This window comes from Micromesistius poutassou (assembly GCF_964030765.1).
Source record: "Micromesistius poutassou genome assembly, chromosome: 11".
Classification (NCBI taxonomy): Eukaryota; Metazoa; Chordata; class Actinopteri; order Gadiformes; family Gadidae; genus Micromesistius; species Micromesistius poutassou.
Genome location: NC_140281.1, coordinates 14,816,210 through 14,836,478, shown reverse-complemented (window position 1 = coordinate 14,836,478; position 20,269 = coordinate 14,816,210). Strand labels below are relative to the sequence as shown.

Here is a 20,269-nt window from a genome sequence, read left to right as displayed (position 1 = left end):
AAAGAGTATCGGTATTAATACCTCATTCATTGTCCAAGCCAGGCTGGCAGCTCATACAATAATAAGTAAGGGATAATTTATAGAACGCCGGTCATTATCGGGGAAATAAGCCCGGACACCGCGCGAAGCGAAGGTGTCTTGCCCTGAAGGTGCTTGTTCTAGATAATGACCGGCGACGTTCTATACATTATCCCGCTTATTACATGGCTACTTGCCAAACCGAAAAAATAACTTCACACGGTGTGTCTTTTTACAATTAATTTGTTACCAGCATTCGTAGCATTCGTTCTCAGCAGAGAAATAGTCCGCCAAAGACGTTGACGTTGCTTAGCAACCAAATTGGTTTGATAGTTACCTACTTGCGGAGTGATACGAGAGACGTGAATCAGAGCCACTTTCCTTGACAACGGTCATTATATGCAACGGTCAATTATCGAAAAATAATTCACAGCTGGAAGTCAGGAAGGACCATGCAAGTGAACGGCGAATTCCACAGCATTGAGAAGAGCCGTGTAATAATCTATAATTATTAAACTCAAGTTTTTTGTCTTTTTAAGTGGTGGGTACAAAATGAATCTTGATGAAAACTCGTCCCCAGCGTCCCCAGCATAATTGACGCCTATGCCTATTTGACCGACAGGTTAACTCATGTCCTCGTAAGTGACATGCATGTAGAGCACTGACAGTGAAGGACGGATGGTGCCACATTCTAAATGAACCCCTTATGGATGCATGCGTGCGTGTGTGTGTGTGTTTGCCGTCACAGTGCGTTTGGTGCGTTTAAGTCAGAAATATCCGTCACAGCAAGGTTAGCGGCGCTAAAAACATCTGCACACTTTGCAGCGACGGTGTGTGTGTCGTGACCCTGATGCGATTACCTGCAGGCACTCCACAGCGAACCATAAAGTGGAAGTGTGTGTGCACACATTGACCATGTGTTTACGGGTGTCTATTTTAAGGACATTAGTAGTAGAGGCAGAGAAAAAGTGGGAGCGATACAGCGTACGGGAGACACGTATGAATTAGCGACAGAGAAAGACACATGGAAACATCGTGAGAGAGTGAGACAGTGAGGGAGTGAGCGATCAACGCATGGAGAATCCTTAGCGGGAGACAGGGGTGTATATATAGTGTCAGATGGAAAGAGACACAGAGTAGGAGAGAGAGAGGACACTGTGCTATAACAGAACACAACTGTACTGTTTGTTGCAAACCCACCAGCTATCAGGTTATTAACAGGCCTGAAGATCCGCATCCCCTCAGCTTAACACACCGCTATCGGAGCCTAGAAACAACACAGGTCTGGTCACGCACAGGACCACTACTGGATGTGGTGACCGCCAAGTCACCTCCCACTGTTGGGACAAGTTGTTCCCGCGGATAAATTACCGGTGGAAATAAATTCTTCTTCAATGCTATAAAACAGTAGCTGCCAGTGGCAGCAAGTGAAGAAAAATTGATTCATGCCAGGTGAATCTACTTACAAGTGGATTTTAAAGGGGCTAATACATTACGTCATATCAGATCATTACATAGTTTTTTGCACTCTCCGCTGCACGATCCAGCATTTCACGCTGTATCGGAGGCATTTCCCATACAGGTCGAACCACTCTAGGAATAATAACAATATGACTGCTACTATTAGCAGAGGCTTTGATCCATGGTGACTTGTGCATTCAGTCATGTGTGGTTACGGAGAAGCTAGGGGCTAAGCGTATCCAGCTCTAGGATGCTTACAGGTAGGCTGCAGGCATTGGGAAGCAAACCCAGTACATTGCCGCAGAGGGTCTGCTCTACTACTCCAGCCACCACACTATCTTGCACGCAAATAATTGCAGGGTATCCCATAGTGTATATAGGCGAGGCCCAGCATCTGGGGTAATTGACCATCTGCCTCTACAAACAAATTCACTTTTCGCTGAACACACGCAAAGTCTGAAATAAGCTCTCCCAATAAAGCATACAAAGCAAGGTGCGAGAGACAGACTCAGCGATCGCCGTCACCATGGCTCTATTGGTGTTGACTGCTTGAACTGGCCTCTCTTTTTGCATGCTTCCACACCGTTGTTTCATGGTTTCAAATTTGAGTTAATAATTTGGAAAATGGTTACATAATAGTATTAGAATTGTTTTTAATACCCACGATTGTTTTACCTGCAGTACTTGACTCTACTCAAGTAACGACAACTTGAATATGTATTTTTAAGGTTACAGCCCTGTAACGCTTGCCCCTTTCTTGAAACAATTCCCACCCTGAAGTACAGCTAGGGATAAGGATGGCTGTATGTCAGCTCGGTTCTGTGAAAAGAAAATCAATCGAAAGGAAACATGCAGAGCGTTTCATGCAGGCCGTGGTCGCTCTCCTCACATTGTTTATCATCTAGACATACGCGTACATACGCGTTAAGCTAATCTCTCCAGCGGCGGGAAGGCGGTTTGATTGGGTGTTGTTGTTAGCCGGGGTAAGGGCCCAATAACACTATGTAACACCTCTCTGGCCTCCCGACCTTTAACATGTGACCAGGGTTTAACCACCGCGAGGATAAAAACAAAGTAGTCATCGCCGGGCGCTCTCTCACCCACGTGATTCTGAAAGGTGTTATCTTCTTAACGACTGGCGTTCTGGTCCGATTTGGACCTTGTTCGCCACAAGGCTGAAAATGGCAGAATGTATTGTTTATTCATAAGGTGAATTCAACTGAAAACTGATATTGACTGACTGTAGGATGCCTTGGATAAAAGTGATGCTAAAACAACGTGTTACATGCATTCAACATATTCTCATGAAATTATTTTGAATATATATATATATATATATATATATATATATATTAATATATAAAAATAATCAAACTTGGTCACATTATATGGCACACAATATCGCCATATAAAGTAACAATACCTAAAGAACTGAAAATCACAGGTGAGTTGAACAATGATTTGCAGAGGTGCGGCCTGGGAGCAGATTTGCATTCAAACCTCATATTCAAAATACACCTGCATCAGCCAGCATGAGGCTGATCACACACACACACAGACACACACACACACACACGCGCAATATCCCCATTACAAATAGAAGTAGCAATGTCAAAGACTCAACAGCACAATGTTCGATATTGCACCTCAAGTTCGGTACTACACTTCCAGTGACAGCAACATCTATGTAAAAACTGTATTTCCAACTATCTCCCTGCCAACACATCACCTACCAAAACACAAACGTGAGCACCTCTCGCTAGCTCTGTTTACAGTCCACACAGAGGACGTCAACCACCTTCCTGTGAAGGTCCTGATCCGTCTTTCTGTCGTCATGGCAACAGCCCACCTACCCCCCCCTTCCCTCCGCCCTTCTCGACGCCGACTGGGCTTCTTGTCTTTGTTTAAAAACTCTCTTCCTGTTCGGACAGCGCACTGTCAACACACACGGCGCCGATCAAACATACACACGCACGCACGTACGTACGTACGTATTTGAACAGCCTGCAGCCCTGCAGTTAAATCTCCCACAGCCTCCTGTGCAGCGGGCTTCCCCAGCACTCAGCCCAGGCTGTTTGTCTTGCGGTACAGCTAGCATGTGCATGTCAATTGGGGGGTGTACACCAAGTTTCAGTGCAGACACGGTTGAGTTGGATCGTTTAGGAAGCAGAGTGAGCTTTCTGAGGAGTCTCAGCTTAGAGGAACTCTTGGGAATATGACGTAGAAGATGGGACGCACTTCTCCTGTATTAACCCCCCCCCCCCCCGAGTGGTGCCCTACATGCATCTTGGCAATGTGAGAACTTGTTGGTCTCCTTTTGTTTCCCCTTGTTTCTCAATATACGTGTGTGAATGTTTTGCAGAGAGATATATATATATATATATATATATAACAAACCGCGTAAGCACACCTAAAAACAGTAGCAAAATCTGTCCTGTTAATGGCTGTACATTGGCAACAAAGTGCTCCAATCCCCTGCCTATTTACCCTGATAACATCCAGCCTATCACAACATCCTATGCCACTGTATCTCTGCTATTCTCTCACTGATTGGTCTTCATAAAAGCACCAGGAAGTGTGCGGAGCCCAGCGCAGATTGTGCTAATTATAATGATCCCAGATAGGCCTTTATCTGGCCCTAGCACTGAATGGTAGTTTATCAGAGCTGCTAGAGATGGGATTGGCCAGGGTGGTAGACAATTCACACACACCAGTTAGCTAGTCTATTTTATTGTGTATTTTTACAGGGACAGCTCACAATTATTAGAAATTGAACCAGCTAGCTAGCACTTATTTACATCTGATAGAGACAGGTAGAACAGGAATAGCAAATGCGCTACCTAAAACAGCACAATAGATAAAAGTCCATAAAAGTCCATCAGTGTGAAATAAATCAAATCAGTTTGAAGTAGAATAAATATAAGTTGATCATTACTAGTGATGACATTTTTGTGTGTTGCTGATAGCACTGAAAATGTAGGCTGTTATCAGCAGCAGAAGTTACTAGTATTAGCTGTATTGACTAACAACAAAACTGGGCAGGAGGAGAAAGTAGGGTCAATACAAAATGATAGCTCTGATCCTCAATCTGCAGACTCTGAAGACATCTGATTGTTGGATTAGAATGGAGTAAACGATGTCAGAGGATGAAACCGTCAGCACGGCATCCACAGCAGCAGAGGACATCTGTCTGTGTTCGCTGGTGATTAAAAAAAAGATTAAAAGAAATGTAAGATCATGTGTGACATCGTGTGTGACGTCTCTATAGGGTCGACGTAGAACATCACGACCGGTGGTAAAATGGCTCTTTTACATGGAGCCATGATCTCTCACATACGTCTGTCGAAGCAGAGATTTGGACCAATATCATGTAGTGCTCTTGTTTCGTCCATACCTCTGATTCACCTGAGGCACATGTCTGTCTGTGTCTGTCTGTCTGTCTCCTGGAAAACCACAGCGGACACTTGATATCCATTACTTAAAACACCCCACACTGTTTGCTTGGTAAACTTGAGATGTACTTCCTCCATTGGATCAGGAAAAATGACTTTACCTGTGAAGATCTATACTGTATAAAGACCGGTTCACTTCCTCACGATCATACCCTCCATGACATATAACCCATAGGGTCTCACCTTTGACCAGGTCGCCTCAGCCATGTAGACTATTGCAAATGATAGGTCATTAACACTGGACCAGGGACAAAAGTGTCAACACTAACCATGCACATACTTTCCCCTCAGTCAAGTGTCTATTCAAGGCCTATCATTTGCTAGGTTAGAGTAAAATACACACCCACAGACTGCCATGAAGGTAGTGTCACACTCTGCAGTAGCAGAGCACAAAACCTGCCTTCTATGACCTACATCCCATAGCAACAGCAGGCCAAAGTCGCCTCTGTGTAGGTCACGGAGGTATAAAACTAAAACTAAATAGTCAAATTTAGGTTGGGCTGTTTAAGGGTTTAAGTGTGCCAGCCTTTAGTGCGGTGACTGGGCCCTAGGACAGAGTCGGGTGTTGAGAAAAGCTATTCTTGCTTTGCTTAGCACTTTAAGGGGCAAGGCAGGGGAGAGGACTTGGTGATTGTCGTCGAGGAACAGCAGAAACTGATGCCTTTAAGCTTGAGCGAGGAACCAGACAACTCGTTGATGTACGTGTCCGTTATTTATGATGTGCACTAAACAAATTGTCTACAGGTCCATACAGCTTGGAAAAGGTAATGGTGAAGATGTTATTTAAAGAAAGAAACTAGTCCCTTATCATTAAAGTGTTCTGTATCACTGTACTGAGACTGACGGAGAGTGTACATTCTAGATGATATCAGAGAATATAATGTTGCATTAGGTTGACCTCACATCGTCCGGGCCCTTTCTCCCTCTCTCCAGTTTTATAACACAGGTTAAACAATAAGCCCACAACACACACCGAGACAGACACAGACGGCACTTGAGGAGGAGGGGGATGTCGTTTCCACGGATTACGAGCCAAACAGTCAATACAGAGCAGGGAGCACCACACACACACACACACACACACACACACACACACACACACACACACACACACACACACACACACACACACACACACACACACACACACACACACACACACACACACACACACACACACACACAGAGACAGAGCTACCTAGAATCCCCCCTGCTCATACAAGTCCATGAAACTACATACACACAACCCCCACAACCCCCATGCATCACACACATACACACTAGTAGCAACTACCATAACACCCGCACTAAGTCGACAGGAAGACATACGCACGGCTGTCTTGATCCCTGCATCAGCATGAACAGCTTCCCAAACCCCCCCCCCCCCCCTCCGAACACACCCACCTGCTTCACACACCCCCCCACACACACACACACACACCCCAGCTTCAGGTTGCCACGGTGACCGTCTCCAACGGTCTGTTATGATTGTCATCATCATGATTATTGTGATGAAGCAGGGTTGCGTATATCCGTTCTGAAGCAGCAGGCGGTGTCACTGGTGGCGGTGGAGCTAGCAGGGGGTGGTGGAGCTGCAGTGTGACGGTGGGCCACACAGCCTGGAGGACTTTTGCGTGGCAGTAAAATGAACCCTTGGGAGCATGTGTGTGTTTGGCAGAGCTGAAGCCTCCACTGTAGACATTGGCTGGGTGGAGGAGGACTTCTTCATGGTATTACTGGTGAGCCTGTAGGTCTGAAACGCTCCGCCAGCCATTACCTCATCATTACCTTAGAGTTAAATTAGAAATTAGTCTTGAGACATGCCCTTACAATGATCAAATATGATGTTTGAAATGTCAGAGGGAAAGGAAAAGTAGTATGAGTCTGAAACTATACATTATTGTCTGTCTACGTAAATGTCCGTCCACATACCCTCAGTTAGACAGTTAAGAATGGTACTATAGCCCAGCCCTAATATAAACTACCATAAAACATTCCAGTACGAAAACCCCATTGAGTGGCCGTTGGGACCCACTATCAAGTCATTTATGAAATGCTTTTTACTAGTGACTCATTAAGGAGCAGGTATGGGATAGACAGCTCAAAGACAGGGCACTAAGTAGCAGGTGGACGGTGGACAGTACAGAGACGGGTCAGGCAGGTGGGGGTTGGACAGTATAGAGACAGGTCACTAAGGGGCAGGTGGGGGGTTGACAGTACAGAGACAGGTCATTAAGGAGCAGGTGGGGGTTGGACAGTACAGAGACAGATCACTAAAGAGCAGGTTGGAGTTAGATGGTATAGACAGATCACCAAGGAGCAGGTAGGGGTAACGGCATGAGGATGGGTTACTCGACAATGGCTACAGGTAGAATGTGGAGTCTGGGAATCTAACCAAGTAAACTACATTACTCGACGGAAATTATTGGTACTTGAACTTCCATACACATGCTGCCCTTCTCCTGACCCTTACCTGGAACTCAACTCGAATACTGATCTCAATTTGACCTCCCATCTAACCCAACCTCTACACATCGACCATTAACCATCCATAACCAATACTGTATATATATATATATATACACGCACACGACCAACCAGACACACACAACATGGTTAGCAGCTTATAGTCTCCCGCCCTTCCCCCAGCTCAGCGGGTCCTATGGGGGAGGGTGAGACAGCAGCCTTAATTAAACTGCTAGAGGAATTAGTTGTTCACTTTAATCACCGCGACACATACTCAGGACAACTGTTATGAGCTGTAAACTGCACCACTGATTGGAGATGTGGTTAAACACGTGTGTTAAACATATGTGTGTGTCTGTGTGTGTTTGAGAGAGACAGAGTTTGTGTCTGTGTAGGAGGCACACGTATCACTCTACTGTTTGTGTTAGCCAACGGTTGGTGTGAGAGATTTGCCACAAGCAATGCGCATGTGTGTGCGTGGAGTAGTTTGTGAATGTATTTGCGTGTGGTTTTGGAGAGGGCAGGGCAGCCTCCTGGAGATTCCAGGCATAACTGAATATCCTGGAAAGTCACGTGACTTAGAGCAAACAACTCTATTGAGCTAGCGGCGTTCAGCAGACTGGGGCTATCTCGAGATGACACCTGTAGAACATTTTACATTTATTTCCAATTTCAGAGTCCGCTCGAGGAAGCAAAGAATCCCGAAACTCACATGAATCCATTTCTTTGGACTTCATATTTCATAACGTATGAAAATGGGAGAACTGTGCACCCACCCACCCAGAGTGAGTGAGTGAGTGAGTGAGTGAGTGAGTGAGTGAGTGAGTGAGTGAGTGAGTGAGTGAGTGAGTGAGTGAGTGAGTGAGTGAGTGAGTGAGTGAGTGAGTGAGTGAGTGAGTGAGTGAGTCCATGATGGACCCAACCAAAACTAGCCGTGTTTCTGGGCATAGGCCCTAGGCGACCCACATCATTTTGAAGCGTAATTTGGTTTTCCAACCCAAAACAGTGTTGCAGCGGAGAGTATAATTAGAGCTGGCTGGGAGACAGGAAGGCCGAGAGAATTCTCAAGAGTTGCATTGTGCGGCAACAGAGCGTTGCCGCGGCTCGCCGGACCCCGACCTTTCACACAAAACAATGCCCTGACCGTCATCAGCCCCCCGTCAGCAGATTTACACCGGCCCTCTCTCCCTCCCACTGACCGAGTTCAACTGCCGTGAAAATACCGGCCACCCCCCCACTCCCCCCAATATCATAAACAAACAAGGCAGCCCTGGCAAGTGCTGGAGCTACAAGATATTAATGTGCAAATATGTGGACAGACAATCAATTTGTGCAGGCTTCTGGCTGAACGAAGACATACAAAAAGAGCTTGAGGGTGCGTAAAAAAGACTGCTGACGAGTGTGTGTGCACGCACACATGGGTGCATTCTCTCTTGTGTGACAACATCCAATCTATTACCCATTATTCCTTGTTAGTTCCTGTACATGACATGCAAGCATGACACACACACACACACACACACACACACACACACAATGTTCCCGGGACCCCCCCTGTCGAGTTTCACCCGATGGCTCCAAACATGGTTCACCCACGAGCCCCTCTGACCAGACTGCCCCCCCAAATCAACACCACCACCACGGCAGACCCGGTCAGCCAGACCAGACCTGTGTTGTGTTTGCTCACCAGTCCGCCAAACCCGTTCAACCGAGTACTGTTCTTGTGCCGTCACAAGTTTTAAAAAGCGCCACCACACACGGTGCTGCGATAGGACCGCTGGAGCGCGAGACAAAGACCCAGGATGCTGAGCGCTGGGGGACGGCCAGTCCCCGAGAAGAGTGTTCCAAAGGCTGGCCATATTGTTAGAGTTAGCGCTGTCGAGGGACCGTACAACATCACTGTGCCAACAAGGGTGTGTGTATCAGGGTTGATTTTGCACCAGTATTGCATAGGTAGTTATAGGCTGTTAACAGAGAACCTATTGATGGCAATAAAACAATTAGGTGGTCAGTGATATACATGGTAGGGATGTGAATAACTCAAATTTTTCATGATTGAATAATCAGTGGGTGGTATGAACGAAAAATCGATTATTCGATGTGTGCCGACATTCAAAAAGGCAGCCATGGATCATCGGCAAGAAATCCCTTAATATCTTAAATGCAAAAAAACAAACTTTAACAGTGATCAGTGTTTGTGTTGTATGCATATATATTAATATTTATGCTTGTATATATTGTTTTTCTGTACATGATTAATAATAATAAAAAAAACACTAATAGTGCTACAGAACCAACATTAGTTCCATCTGTTAATTCTTGTTTATTTGAATGGAAAAAAAATGTTAACGGTCCAAATGTTAAAAATCGGCTTTGACCCTCGGGAACGAATAATCAAATATTCTGACCCATCCCTAATACATGGTTGAATTCAAAGAGGAGAACGTATCTACGTTGAATATTGAGACCAGGCATGTTGTGATGTTCTTGGTGAGCTGTGGAGCCAGGCACTAGGACCCAGAACAATGTAATCCACCGCTTAACTTGCTTATTTTCGGTTTCCAGCAAAACAGGGGGCGCTCCCAATTAGAACAGGATCCAACAAGAATAACACAGGCCTCCACCAATCAGCACAAATGGAGATGGTGGCTTGACAGCCCCCAGCCTGCCAACGTTTCACCCTCCAAAGGAATGGCATTTAATAGTGTGACAGACCATGCTAATAAGAGTCCAGTAAATAGATAAAACATAGATACATAGAAGGACAGACTTGCGTGATCGAGAGCATCTAGAGGATGACAAGATAAATTTTTTTACCAACCAATCAAATTGAGCACAGTAAATTAATAAGCAGATAGTTATATGGACAGGCCAAGGCGATCGAGCATTCTAAATGGATGGCTTGATATATAAACAGACAGACCAAGGTTCGATCGAACTAAGTAAGCAGATGACATATGGATATACAGATACAGACCAAAGTAATCAAGTACTACTTAATGGATCACTAGATATACAGCAAGACGAACCAAGGTTAACAAGCACAGTAACCAGATGATTATGCCGATCGACTCGCCGGCCTGCCCAGCGTGCAGCCCAGAGTGCTGCAGGGTGTCCGCTTCACGAGCGACAGGAAGACAAAAGCGATGGATGGGTCCGGTAAGTGTGTGTGGCCTGCAGATAAACAGCAGGGTTTTGTTTGCGGGTGTGGCTTGTAGTGCCAAGAAGGACGTCAGAGGCCCGCAGTGGCCTTCAAAGAACCGCTACCCAGACCGGGGCCGTGGGCCCAGAGCCCCTGCTGGGTCAAACGGTCTGGGACCAGCAGCCGCAAGGCCACAAAAATGTCAAAAGATAAATTTAAACACCAACCACCTGCTTTAAGCTGCCGCATGCTCTACGCTTCCTACGTACCCACCTTGTCGACTAGAACAGCACCATCCGTTAAGGGTAGATATAACTATCGACTTTCTGTTGCCATCTACTATTCCTATCTCGCAGACACTCCTAGCCAAAGTGAAGTACAGTGAATTCAGAGGCACATCATTAAAGAGCATCTTATTCCCCTGTCGCCGTAGAGGACTGATCCCTCCTAAAGTTCAATCCTTCACCTGGTTCTGCCATTTCCTACTGGTTTATTCTTTCTCTTCCTTTCTCCAGGGGGATGTTCTGACAGGCGAACATAAATCCTGAGGTAACCACGGGAACACAGAGAGAACCCTGATAGGTCAGATAAATGGGTCTGTGTGTACAGATAGCTCAGAGCCAACATGGCCCCCTGTCCTATCGCTGCGCTGCAGCAGAAGTAGTAGTGCAGCCTGCAACTGCAGCTCCGCTCGTCAGCCGTGCTTAACCTCCACCTCAACCCTCACCGCAGATGTATGTTGTTCACCTTTCGGTCAGGTGATCCGATGGCCGATGCAGAGAGAGACAGAACAGAAGAGAACACAGACAGACATGGGGAGGAGAAACAACAGAGGGAGAAAGACACAAACGGTCCGAGAGCCTGAGAGACATACCATAGACAGAGAGAGGGGGACAAATAGGGAGACAAAGACATTTAGGGAGGAATACAGATTGACAGAGCGTATGAGAGACAGAGGCCAAGAGAGCATGAGAGACAGACAGAGACAGAGACAGCATGAGAGACAGCATGAGAGACAGAGACAGAGCATGAGAGACAGCATGAGAGACAGAGCATGAGAGACAAAGCATGAGACAGAGACAGAGCATGAGAGACAGAGACAGAGAGAGAGCAAGAGAGACAAGAGACAGAGACAGAGAGAGATCAGCAAAGTTCCAGGCCTAGATAAAGGGTAGTCAGACAGTCTGTGTTGTTGATACACGTTCCCATGCTGTGCAACCCTGGCCTTGGACTACAACATGTTCTAGTCAGAGATATGACGTTACTCCAGCTAAACTAGGATACTGGATATGTGTTGCTCCATCAAGAGTTGGTGGCCAGGGGAGAATTGTATAGGGTGCCAAGACTGAAATTGACCAGGTTTGATCCCGAATATCCACAGCCTGCCAGAAGCCAGGCAACATTAAGCAAGATTCTTCACCACGATCTGCTCCTTAGTGACAAGTATCAAAATTAAATTGTAGAATCAGATAAAAGTGCCAAATTAATGAAAAGTAACAGCCCTAACATGATTACCTCCTTGGGTGTTTAATATTATGTGTTGTTGGTGGAGTGGGGGAATAGTCACACTGTGTGTGTGTGTGCCTGTGCCTGTATATGTGTGTGCGTGCATGATAACATGGACGTGTGGTGCTGTGTCACTCAGAGCTAAAACAGACCCATGTGGAGATCCATCTTTAAAGCGCTTTAAAGGGCTTAACCAATCCCATCTGATGCTGCCTGTCCTGCTGGCCTCCTTGGAGGGGGTGAGGGTCTGGGAGAGGGGGTGTCCGGTCCCAGAGGGATAGGACCCGCTCAGCACCCCTTCACTAATGTAGAACCAGGATTCCACTTCCTCCAAAAGGGGAGCCAAGACACCACCTCCTGTTACTCCATCTACGGTAGAGCCTCATCACACCCACACCCTACCCCTTCACACCTCCTCTACGGTGGGGGATGGGCAAAAGAGGGTTGAGGCGGGGTTGGACCAGCTGGTCACTCCTCCAGACAAAGAACCCTTCTGAATGTGCTCATGCATTAGAAAAGACCCGATCTCTTCATCCATCCATCCTCCCTGCTGGTGGCTCACTAACTCATCAGCCAGAGATCCACCACCAGGAGATGAATGGCCCAGAATAAGTTGTTTCCTGTGTTTTGTTTGTCGTGATGAATCTGACCAATGGAATGTGAGGAGGGGGAGGGGCCATGAAAGAGCGATGAGAGGCCTGAAGACACACTAGGCTTTCAGTTGTCTGCTAATGTTCATGAGAATATCTTAACGTATATATCATCATAATGACAGTACACCACAGGGTCCTTCTGGACAATGAAATTCTTCCGACCGGTTAAGAGTCGGTTACATGCAAGGTATTTTTAAAAGACACAATATAAAATATGAAAGAAACAAGCAGCTTCAGTCAGAGAATGTGTGTCCAAAGGAAGTTTATATGGTGTGAAAAGTAGATGCCCAGTAAGTTAACCTAAATGCCAAGAAGAAAACCACATTAGGGTTTGTCCATACTGAACAGGTATCCCAATATCACAGGCACCGCCCAGCTCTGAGGCCTGCCACACCAAGAAGAAAGGGGCGGACACGTGGATCCTTGGTCAAATATTGACCATCCTATTCCGATGTGGACTGTGCACATTACATAGCCGAGTTAATGTTTCAATATACCAAGTGAGTGTTGGTTTAACTGGCAGCAAAGAGCAGCCGTGATGAAGCAAGTTTCTACAGTAGGGCAAGCAGGTAGCCGTTCTCATTCATCACCCATCTTAGACAGGTTCTCACCAACTGATCAGGAGGGGCCAGCCCCATTCAGCCAGTAATTCAGGAGGGACCACAGCTCCACAGGCCACATCTACATGGAAGCCCTTGAGGGGATGCTAGCCTAGTTAGCAGGAACACCGTCAAACTGAACTTTCCTATACTCCAAAAGCTGTTCCAGTGTGATCGAAACAGGATCAGGACCATGAGTAAACACAGACTCCAAAGACCACTTCAGAAACTATTTTATGTCAATATCTGAGTATGCTCCATGACCAACCACAACCCCAGCAGAGAATTGCATTACCATGACATGGTTTGGTCCTGAAATCCAAGATAAATAAGAAACATTCGCTAGTATGGAAGAGGGTCTTTTCTATACATCATTCATGCACACGGCCACATAAAATAACAGTCATAACAGGGCAGTCATAACAGGGTTTGCAGGGTTCAAAGATAAGTATGGATCTACTTTATCAACCAATAAAAGGGACCTTATTTTATGAAGATGAACAGCGATTACTATATATATTGACATCCCCAACGAACAGAAGATGGCAGGGCACGCCCGTACTACAAGAGCTAGTAATGTGTGCTCTGGCATCTTATGACAACAAACCAGTCAAGTGGGATGTCAGCTATAGCTTGCAGATGAACGTACCATTGGCCAGGGTGTGCTAATAGTACAGGGCCACGCATAAAAACCTGTTTAGCCAAGTAGACAATACCCCCATCATAGCCCATGGAGACACACCCACGTGGTGTTTGTTTCCCCCATTCAGGCGCTCGTAGGAGCTGCAGACCCAACAGAACATGATCCGGAACATAGGGTTTAACGGAAAGGTGATTTCAGTGGTTTAAACACCGGCTTCAGGCTACCGGTATTTGTTTTTTTTGTATATGTTTTTTTTTTCTTCAATATACTACAGATTGACAGATATGTGTTACATATTAAACAAAAACAATACTAATGAATAATAGAGAAAATAGGAATGAAAATACTAATGATCATATTTTATATATATATATATATATATATTTTTTTTTTTTTAATCAACAATTTCTTTTTAGGTACAAAAATAATATAAGAGCCGATGCTGTGGTTCCTCAGGAAGGGCAGATGACGATGATGAAGATGAGACCCAGGTTAAGTTAATCCACCGAGCCCCAACAGACGGGCTGGCTGGGGTGAGACCCTGTGCAGGGTGGAGGGAATTTTGCAGACAACAGCCATGACATTGGATATGAGAGGGTCCAGTGAGACGTGCTGAATAGACTACTTTGTACCCTGTCATGGGACTCACGGATGGCTAAGAAGATAATTCCCTCTTCCTGAACACGATCTTGCAGCCACAGCTACAGGCTGAGCGTCTCCCCTTCAGATCAACAGTTTGACAAGGGCAAGAAAGACATTTATTAAAGAGGGCTCCCCCCCCCTCCTCCCTCCCCCTCCACTGAACCAGTCAAGAAGCTGGACATTCATTAACAGGAACCAAGTGAATGGAGGGCTTCAACATACGATTCTACTACAGTACTAAGTCATTAGAGTAAAAAGAATACAGAATCACTGATACTAGCATTTGACACAACTCCCTAAATACAAACAACCGAGGAAAAGAGAAACTAGGGCACCTAAGTGAAAGGCATCAGAGTGAAACAAGAGATGTACTGGAGCGTACGCGAGTAGTGCTGGTGTGTGTCGGGTCTGTACAGTAGTGAGCCGTGTACGAGGGGAATTCCTCGGAGTACACTCCAGAGAGGATGTGTTTCCATCTCAAATGAGGAGCCAGGACCATCCCTCTTTCTCCCTCGCTCTGAACAAAAAGACTTGGAAACATGTCAACTGCCTGTTCTCTTAGAGCGTTACATGATTATTTCTCAGTAAAGCTTGTAGAACTACTATTATAGTCTTCCACTGCACTACTTCATCCCAGGAATTAAATAGTTTGGTAAGGGATTTTATTCATAGCCAGTTCACACAAAACATGTATTAGTACTATACTCAGGGGTCCATTCACCAACACGTAGTTTAAAGGAAGACTCCTGCTCTTATTTTGATATTTAAACTGGTATGCTGCCAAACTGGTATTCATTTTCTCTGACTGGGCCATCATTCCTGTATTGATATGAGAGATGTTTTCCACATGGCTTGCCAATACAAAGAAGAGGTGTTTGGACACTTTATAGTTATCTGACTGTATTGTGACCTGTGAGTGAGTCTAATGGAGTGGAGGGGGGGAGAGAGAGAGCAAGAGAGAGGGACAGACAGAGAGAAAGACAGAGTTACATAGATTGAACAAGATGGAAAGACAGAAGTAATGCAAACCTACCAAGGCGTGTAAATCTATCTGTTCACATATTTAAACAATACACACATACATGTTCACATGGACCTCCACCCAACTCCTATAGAGAGCTCCTACAGATCATGGTGGGAGTTCTGGTATAACAAGGTGCATTTAAGTACACCCAAACACCAAGCGTTTTTACACTGCCAAATATGCCAGTCTTTTTCCTGGCATGGTCCGTGCATTTACACTGAACAAGGTAAAATGCCGTCTTCAATTCAAACCCCTAAGATGATGAAAGATGCAATCTACAAAAGTAGCAGAGGAACTTTCCTTATGAGGCTTGTTTGTAGCCTACACACATATGTAGTCTACTCAGTCTTGCATACGAGTGGCTTGGGGAAAAAAAAAAAAAAAAAACATTCAGAGTATGGATTTTATTCTAAAGAGGTCTCTGTGCATGGTCCCACCCGCCCCAATGAACCAAGAAAGCCGGCTCCTTGACGAAGAGGGAATATACCTCCTAGGTTTTAAACAGGCAAGAGAGTGAAATTGAAAACATCTGCTAAGCAATGACTGTACCTGATTGGCAGTGTAAAAATGTCAACAGACACACATATGAGTCAGTTAAGGTGCAGCGTTTGAGATGTGTACGGTCTACAGGTAATAATTAACCCAGTACCCCATGTATGAACTGGGAACATTTGGGAATACAATGGGAATTGGGAATTAACTGCAAGGGACGTAGTCTGTAGACCTAAAAGGACGAGACTTGTTTGAATGTGACCTACCTCCACACTGGAGAGCCACAAACGGAGAACACGGGGGGAATAATGGTGCCTTCTATTTGTCCACCCGACTCGATCTGCGAGTCGGATTTCCGAGTTACGAACCGGAAGTTGCAAATAGCACGCCCCCGAGGTCGTAAAAACGACTCGTCAACTCGTCTGAACTCAGAGGACCCCGAGTTCAGTAACAAAGATGGCTACTCCGAGCATCACATAAGTAAACATTGTGGTTTTCTACTATTTTAAGCACTTGTGTTTTTGTTGTAACCAAATGAAGAAGTCGTACACATAGCACTGTATACTGTTACCTATAGGCATGTTGTTACAGTCTTATTATGTGTTAAATACCGCCTATTTTGTAGCTTGTGCCGCTGAAATTGACTAGAGACGCTCCATGTTGCTATGACAACAATGCCGATTCTTGAGCAGAAAGCAGAGCTCCGACTCGTCTTGTTGTGTGCCAAATAGAACGAAAAACCCGGGGTCACTCGTTTTACGAGACGGATGTGACGTCACACCCAAGCTGCAAGTCGCGATTACGAGACAAATAGAAGGCACCATTAGATGCAGAGACACCTCCACAGGTAAGGCTTTAACCGATACACACAGTCACTCACTGCTACTGTGGTGCCCAGCCTGGCCCAGCTCTGACCGTCCAGAAGCTTACCCCTCTCTGGCACCAGAGAGAGGCCATATGCTCTGTGTCTACACACCGCACGCTCGCAGCAAGCCAAACTGTCACTGCGCATTTATGTCTGTTTGGTGGCCAGGGCAAGTCTGGACCCCAAGTGTTCCTTTCCACCGGACCTGTGGAGCAACCCTCAGCTCCACAGCTGGAGCCGTTGCTCACTCACAAGGCTTTCACCCAGTCAGGAAGATTTTGAGTTGGGAAAACCCCCCTTCCCCCACCGCCCTCACGAGCATGAGGACGGATTAATAATTAACTGTAGGTCTTTTGTCAAGTTCCTCAAACACTAACGGCAGCCTCCTCTCTGGTGAAACTCAGACAGGGGCCTGTGCCTGGGAAGTTCACGGCCATGCGGCACAAATTGAACTCTTTTAAGTTGTCACCACAAGGGTCTCCTCTCTCTCTGATCTGACCAGCAGACGGACGAGCTGAACTACTTAGCAAGCATGTCGTTGAGCTCTGTAGACCAGCCATTCTTAATATGGGCGGCCATGCAGTTGGGGTCTAGTCGAGGATTGGCAACGCAACAAAAAAAACGAAAAAAAAGGATCTCAAATTCCGATGTGTAAACAACTAGGATGTTCTCCGGTGTGAATATTTCAGAGTGTGTGGGAAGATGCCCAACGGACACACCGGGATGGTATTTTGGGGAAACGAGATTAAAGAATTGAAGAACCCATACTCTAAACAGTTGTTTTCAGACTCATTCTGGGCTGAAACCCACCGCTCAATGACAACCCTAAATATACAGCGTCCCAACCACATGGAACGCCAAACAAGCAGTGGCACACTGGCCCATGTGTACGACGGGCCAAAACAAACAGTGAGCATGTCCATTGTTTACCATTCTCAGGGGGCTACGCAGACATGGCTTGGAGGAAATAACCGTATTTTGGCCGAAAGGAGTTAAATTGACCTCTCTCTCCCACACAGCCAACTGTACAAGTGTATGCAACCGACTGGCATCATGTTCTCCACACAATGTGTTTGTATGAACCTCTGAACCGCGTCACAGGGCTCTCCTTGTCCAGGGGACGGAACAATGGTGGCCAGCTCAGCATAATGAGTGGTGTGTGGTCTCTCTGGTCAGTGCTTGAGGCTCTACAGCTCAGGAGGGAATGAAGAGGACAAATGTTCAACCATCATACCTCACCAAAACACCAACGGCTAACATCCTCCACCATAGTACACAAGAGTGGGCGGGAGGAGAGGGTGAGTGAGAGAGACTCGTTCCAAGCATGCCTCTGGTAGCGATCAGTCGCCAAACCCGCGCCTACCACTTCTTGCCGTTACTACAGGCAACAAAGTGCACGCCAGCGCTCGGTCGGCGTGCCGAGCTGGCCCATGCACGCCCACTCTGCAGCAGGACGCTCCTCTGCATGCCTCTCCACAAAGCAGGCATCCATCAAGTGAGACCGCTCAACTTTGTGTCCGCGCGCTTTAAATAACTAAGCGCACAGATGTCCCACGAGCTACATAACAACCACATAACATTTAACAGTTCACAATCACAACATCCATCCACAAAAATACATATATCAATTGCATGTTGCTTCACAGCTTTAAAAGGAGGAAATCGGACGTTTGACATTGGGCTCATATTCACACGGAGGTGGGGGGAAGAATTTGTAAAATTATGCATACCTTGGGTAGTTCTTTCAGTTGGTTTGAATCGAGGAGAAGCTCTTCTAGACTGCGGCTGTAACGGAATATCTCATCGGGGACAGTCTGTAGGCTACAGTGCCGCTTGTCCACCGACTCGACGTGGCGGTTACACCGCCACAAAGGGATACACTTCAGCATGTCCGGCCGCCGTGGGGGATCTGGTTGCCGGTGCTACTCAATCCTCCACATCGAAGGGAACAGCACGCAAATACTGCTGGGGCGAGGAATCACAGTTGAATCAGGCCTAAAAAAAATATTCAATGTCGCGACACTCCTCTTCCACGGCGATCCAAATGAGGAGGCCAATATCCAGTTTGGGAAAAGAAAAATAATCCTTTCTGTGAACGTTTTTTTAAATCTAGGTTCAATTCCACCGCCGTGCAGATACGGGGGGGGGGGGGTTGGTCGCAGAGGAACTTAAACTATCATGCAGCCAGGAACTCTCGCTGTGTCTAAAGTGTTCCCTCACTTGAACTCCCTGCCCAGTGGCTGATGCTAGCCTGTGCTACCCATATAATCATCCAAGCCAACGTCCCTGTCGTGGCTAGCTGAAAACACTGACAAACAGCCATGCGACTATCTATGAAGCTCTGGCATCTCTACAGTAGCTCTACAGTAAACAGTTGAAATACTATGCTTAATTATGCTTATAACGAATAACTACCGCATAATGTCCCACGGAGCGAATGGCTGGGTTGACCCGGGGATGAAGACGTCCTCACCGGCTGTTATTAGCGAGCTAGTTCACGATAGCAACATTAGCTTAGCAATACACTTCGTTTACGCCTTGTAACCAGCGGACGTTAAGCTTATTCAACGGGCAAACACTGAAAACACCATCGAGCCCCTGCCAGGGACTACATACGTACGCACGTCACGAAAGAAAGTGACCCCGACCAATACTTAATTCAATTATATGAGGAAGATATAAGCGGTGCTCCAGCGACTGCAGCGCTTCCCTCCCCTCTGGAGCAGGCCGGCTAGGCGTGTGGGGGGCTGGGCTAAGCTCGACGAGTAGCAGCGCAGCTTCAGTCCCCCTGCTGGGGCTAGAAAGCCAGCTAGCTTTTAGCGCCTTCTTGCGGAGTTCGGATATGGGACTTTTATTAATCCATATACATATTGTATATTGTATATATACGTTGTTTATATATTTCTCTTTCTTTCTCTTTTCTTAACTGGGCCAACTTATTTGCACCATTTTGTAAATGAAATGAAATGAAATGTTAAAGTCTACTTTCAAAGTTATTTTCAAGTTCAGTCACGTTTCATATGCTGTTGTGGAAATCTGGACTCCTACCAACTTTTTAAACAATTTACTTGAGCACTGTTAAACACGTGTCCCTGCTCCATTTCGGTTTAACCACAAGTTAGAAATGTAGTTGCATTTCTGCAATATCCTTTATTTTACCAAAACAAACATAGTGGACTTAACAAATAACAGTCTAGTAAATAACAGTTTAAATAACAGTCAAGTATAACTCCCAAAGCTATGAACTCATTGTATTGCTAGTGTTGGGATAGGAACAACAGGCCCAAGGAGAACAGAGACGACCTT

The 20,269-nt window shown here is 46.0% G+C and overlaps 1 protein-coding gene across 6 annotated transcripts in view; it reads right to left on the bottom strand.

The window, feature by feature from the left end:
- The window catches only part of scrib (scribble planar cell polarity protein), a 67,689-nt gene extending 48,003 nt beyond the window's left edge, over positions 1-19,686 (bottom strand). For 5 of the 6 annotated variants that reach the window (XM_084475412.1, XM_084475407.1, XM_084475409.1 and 2 more), the window contains exons 1-2: positions 19,379-19,686; positions 18,694-18,925 (exon numbers count right to left, since the gene is read on the bottom strand). In XM_084475412.1, coding sequence (XP_084331538.1) covers positions 18,694-18,852 — 159 coding nt within the window. In that variant the 5' untranslated portion in view covers positions 18,853-18,925; positions 19,379-19,686. Of the gene's footprint in view, positions 1-18,693; positions 18,929-19,378 lie in introns of all 6 variants that reach the window. The other variant, XM_084475408.1, reaches the window with a different exon arrangement.
- Between the last annotated feature and the right edge of the window lie 583 nt (positions 19,687-20,269).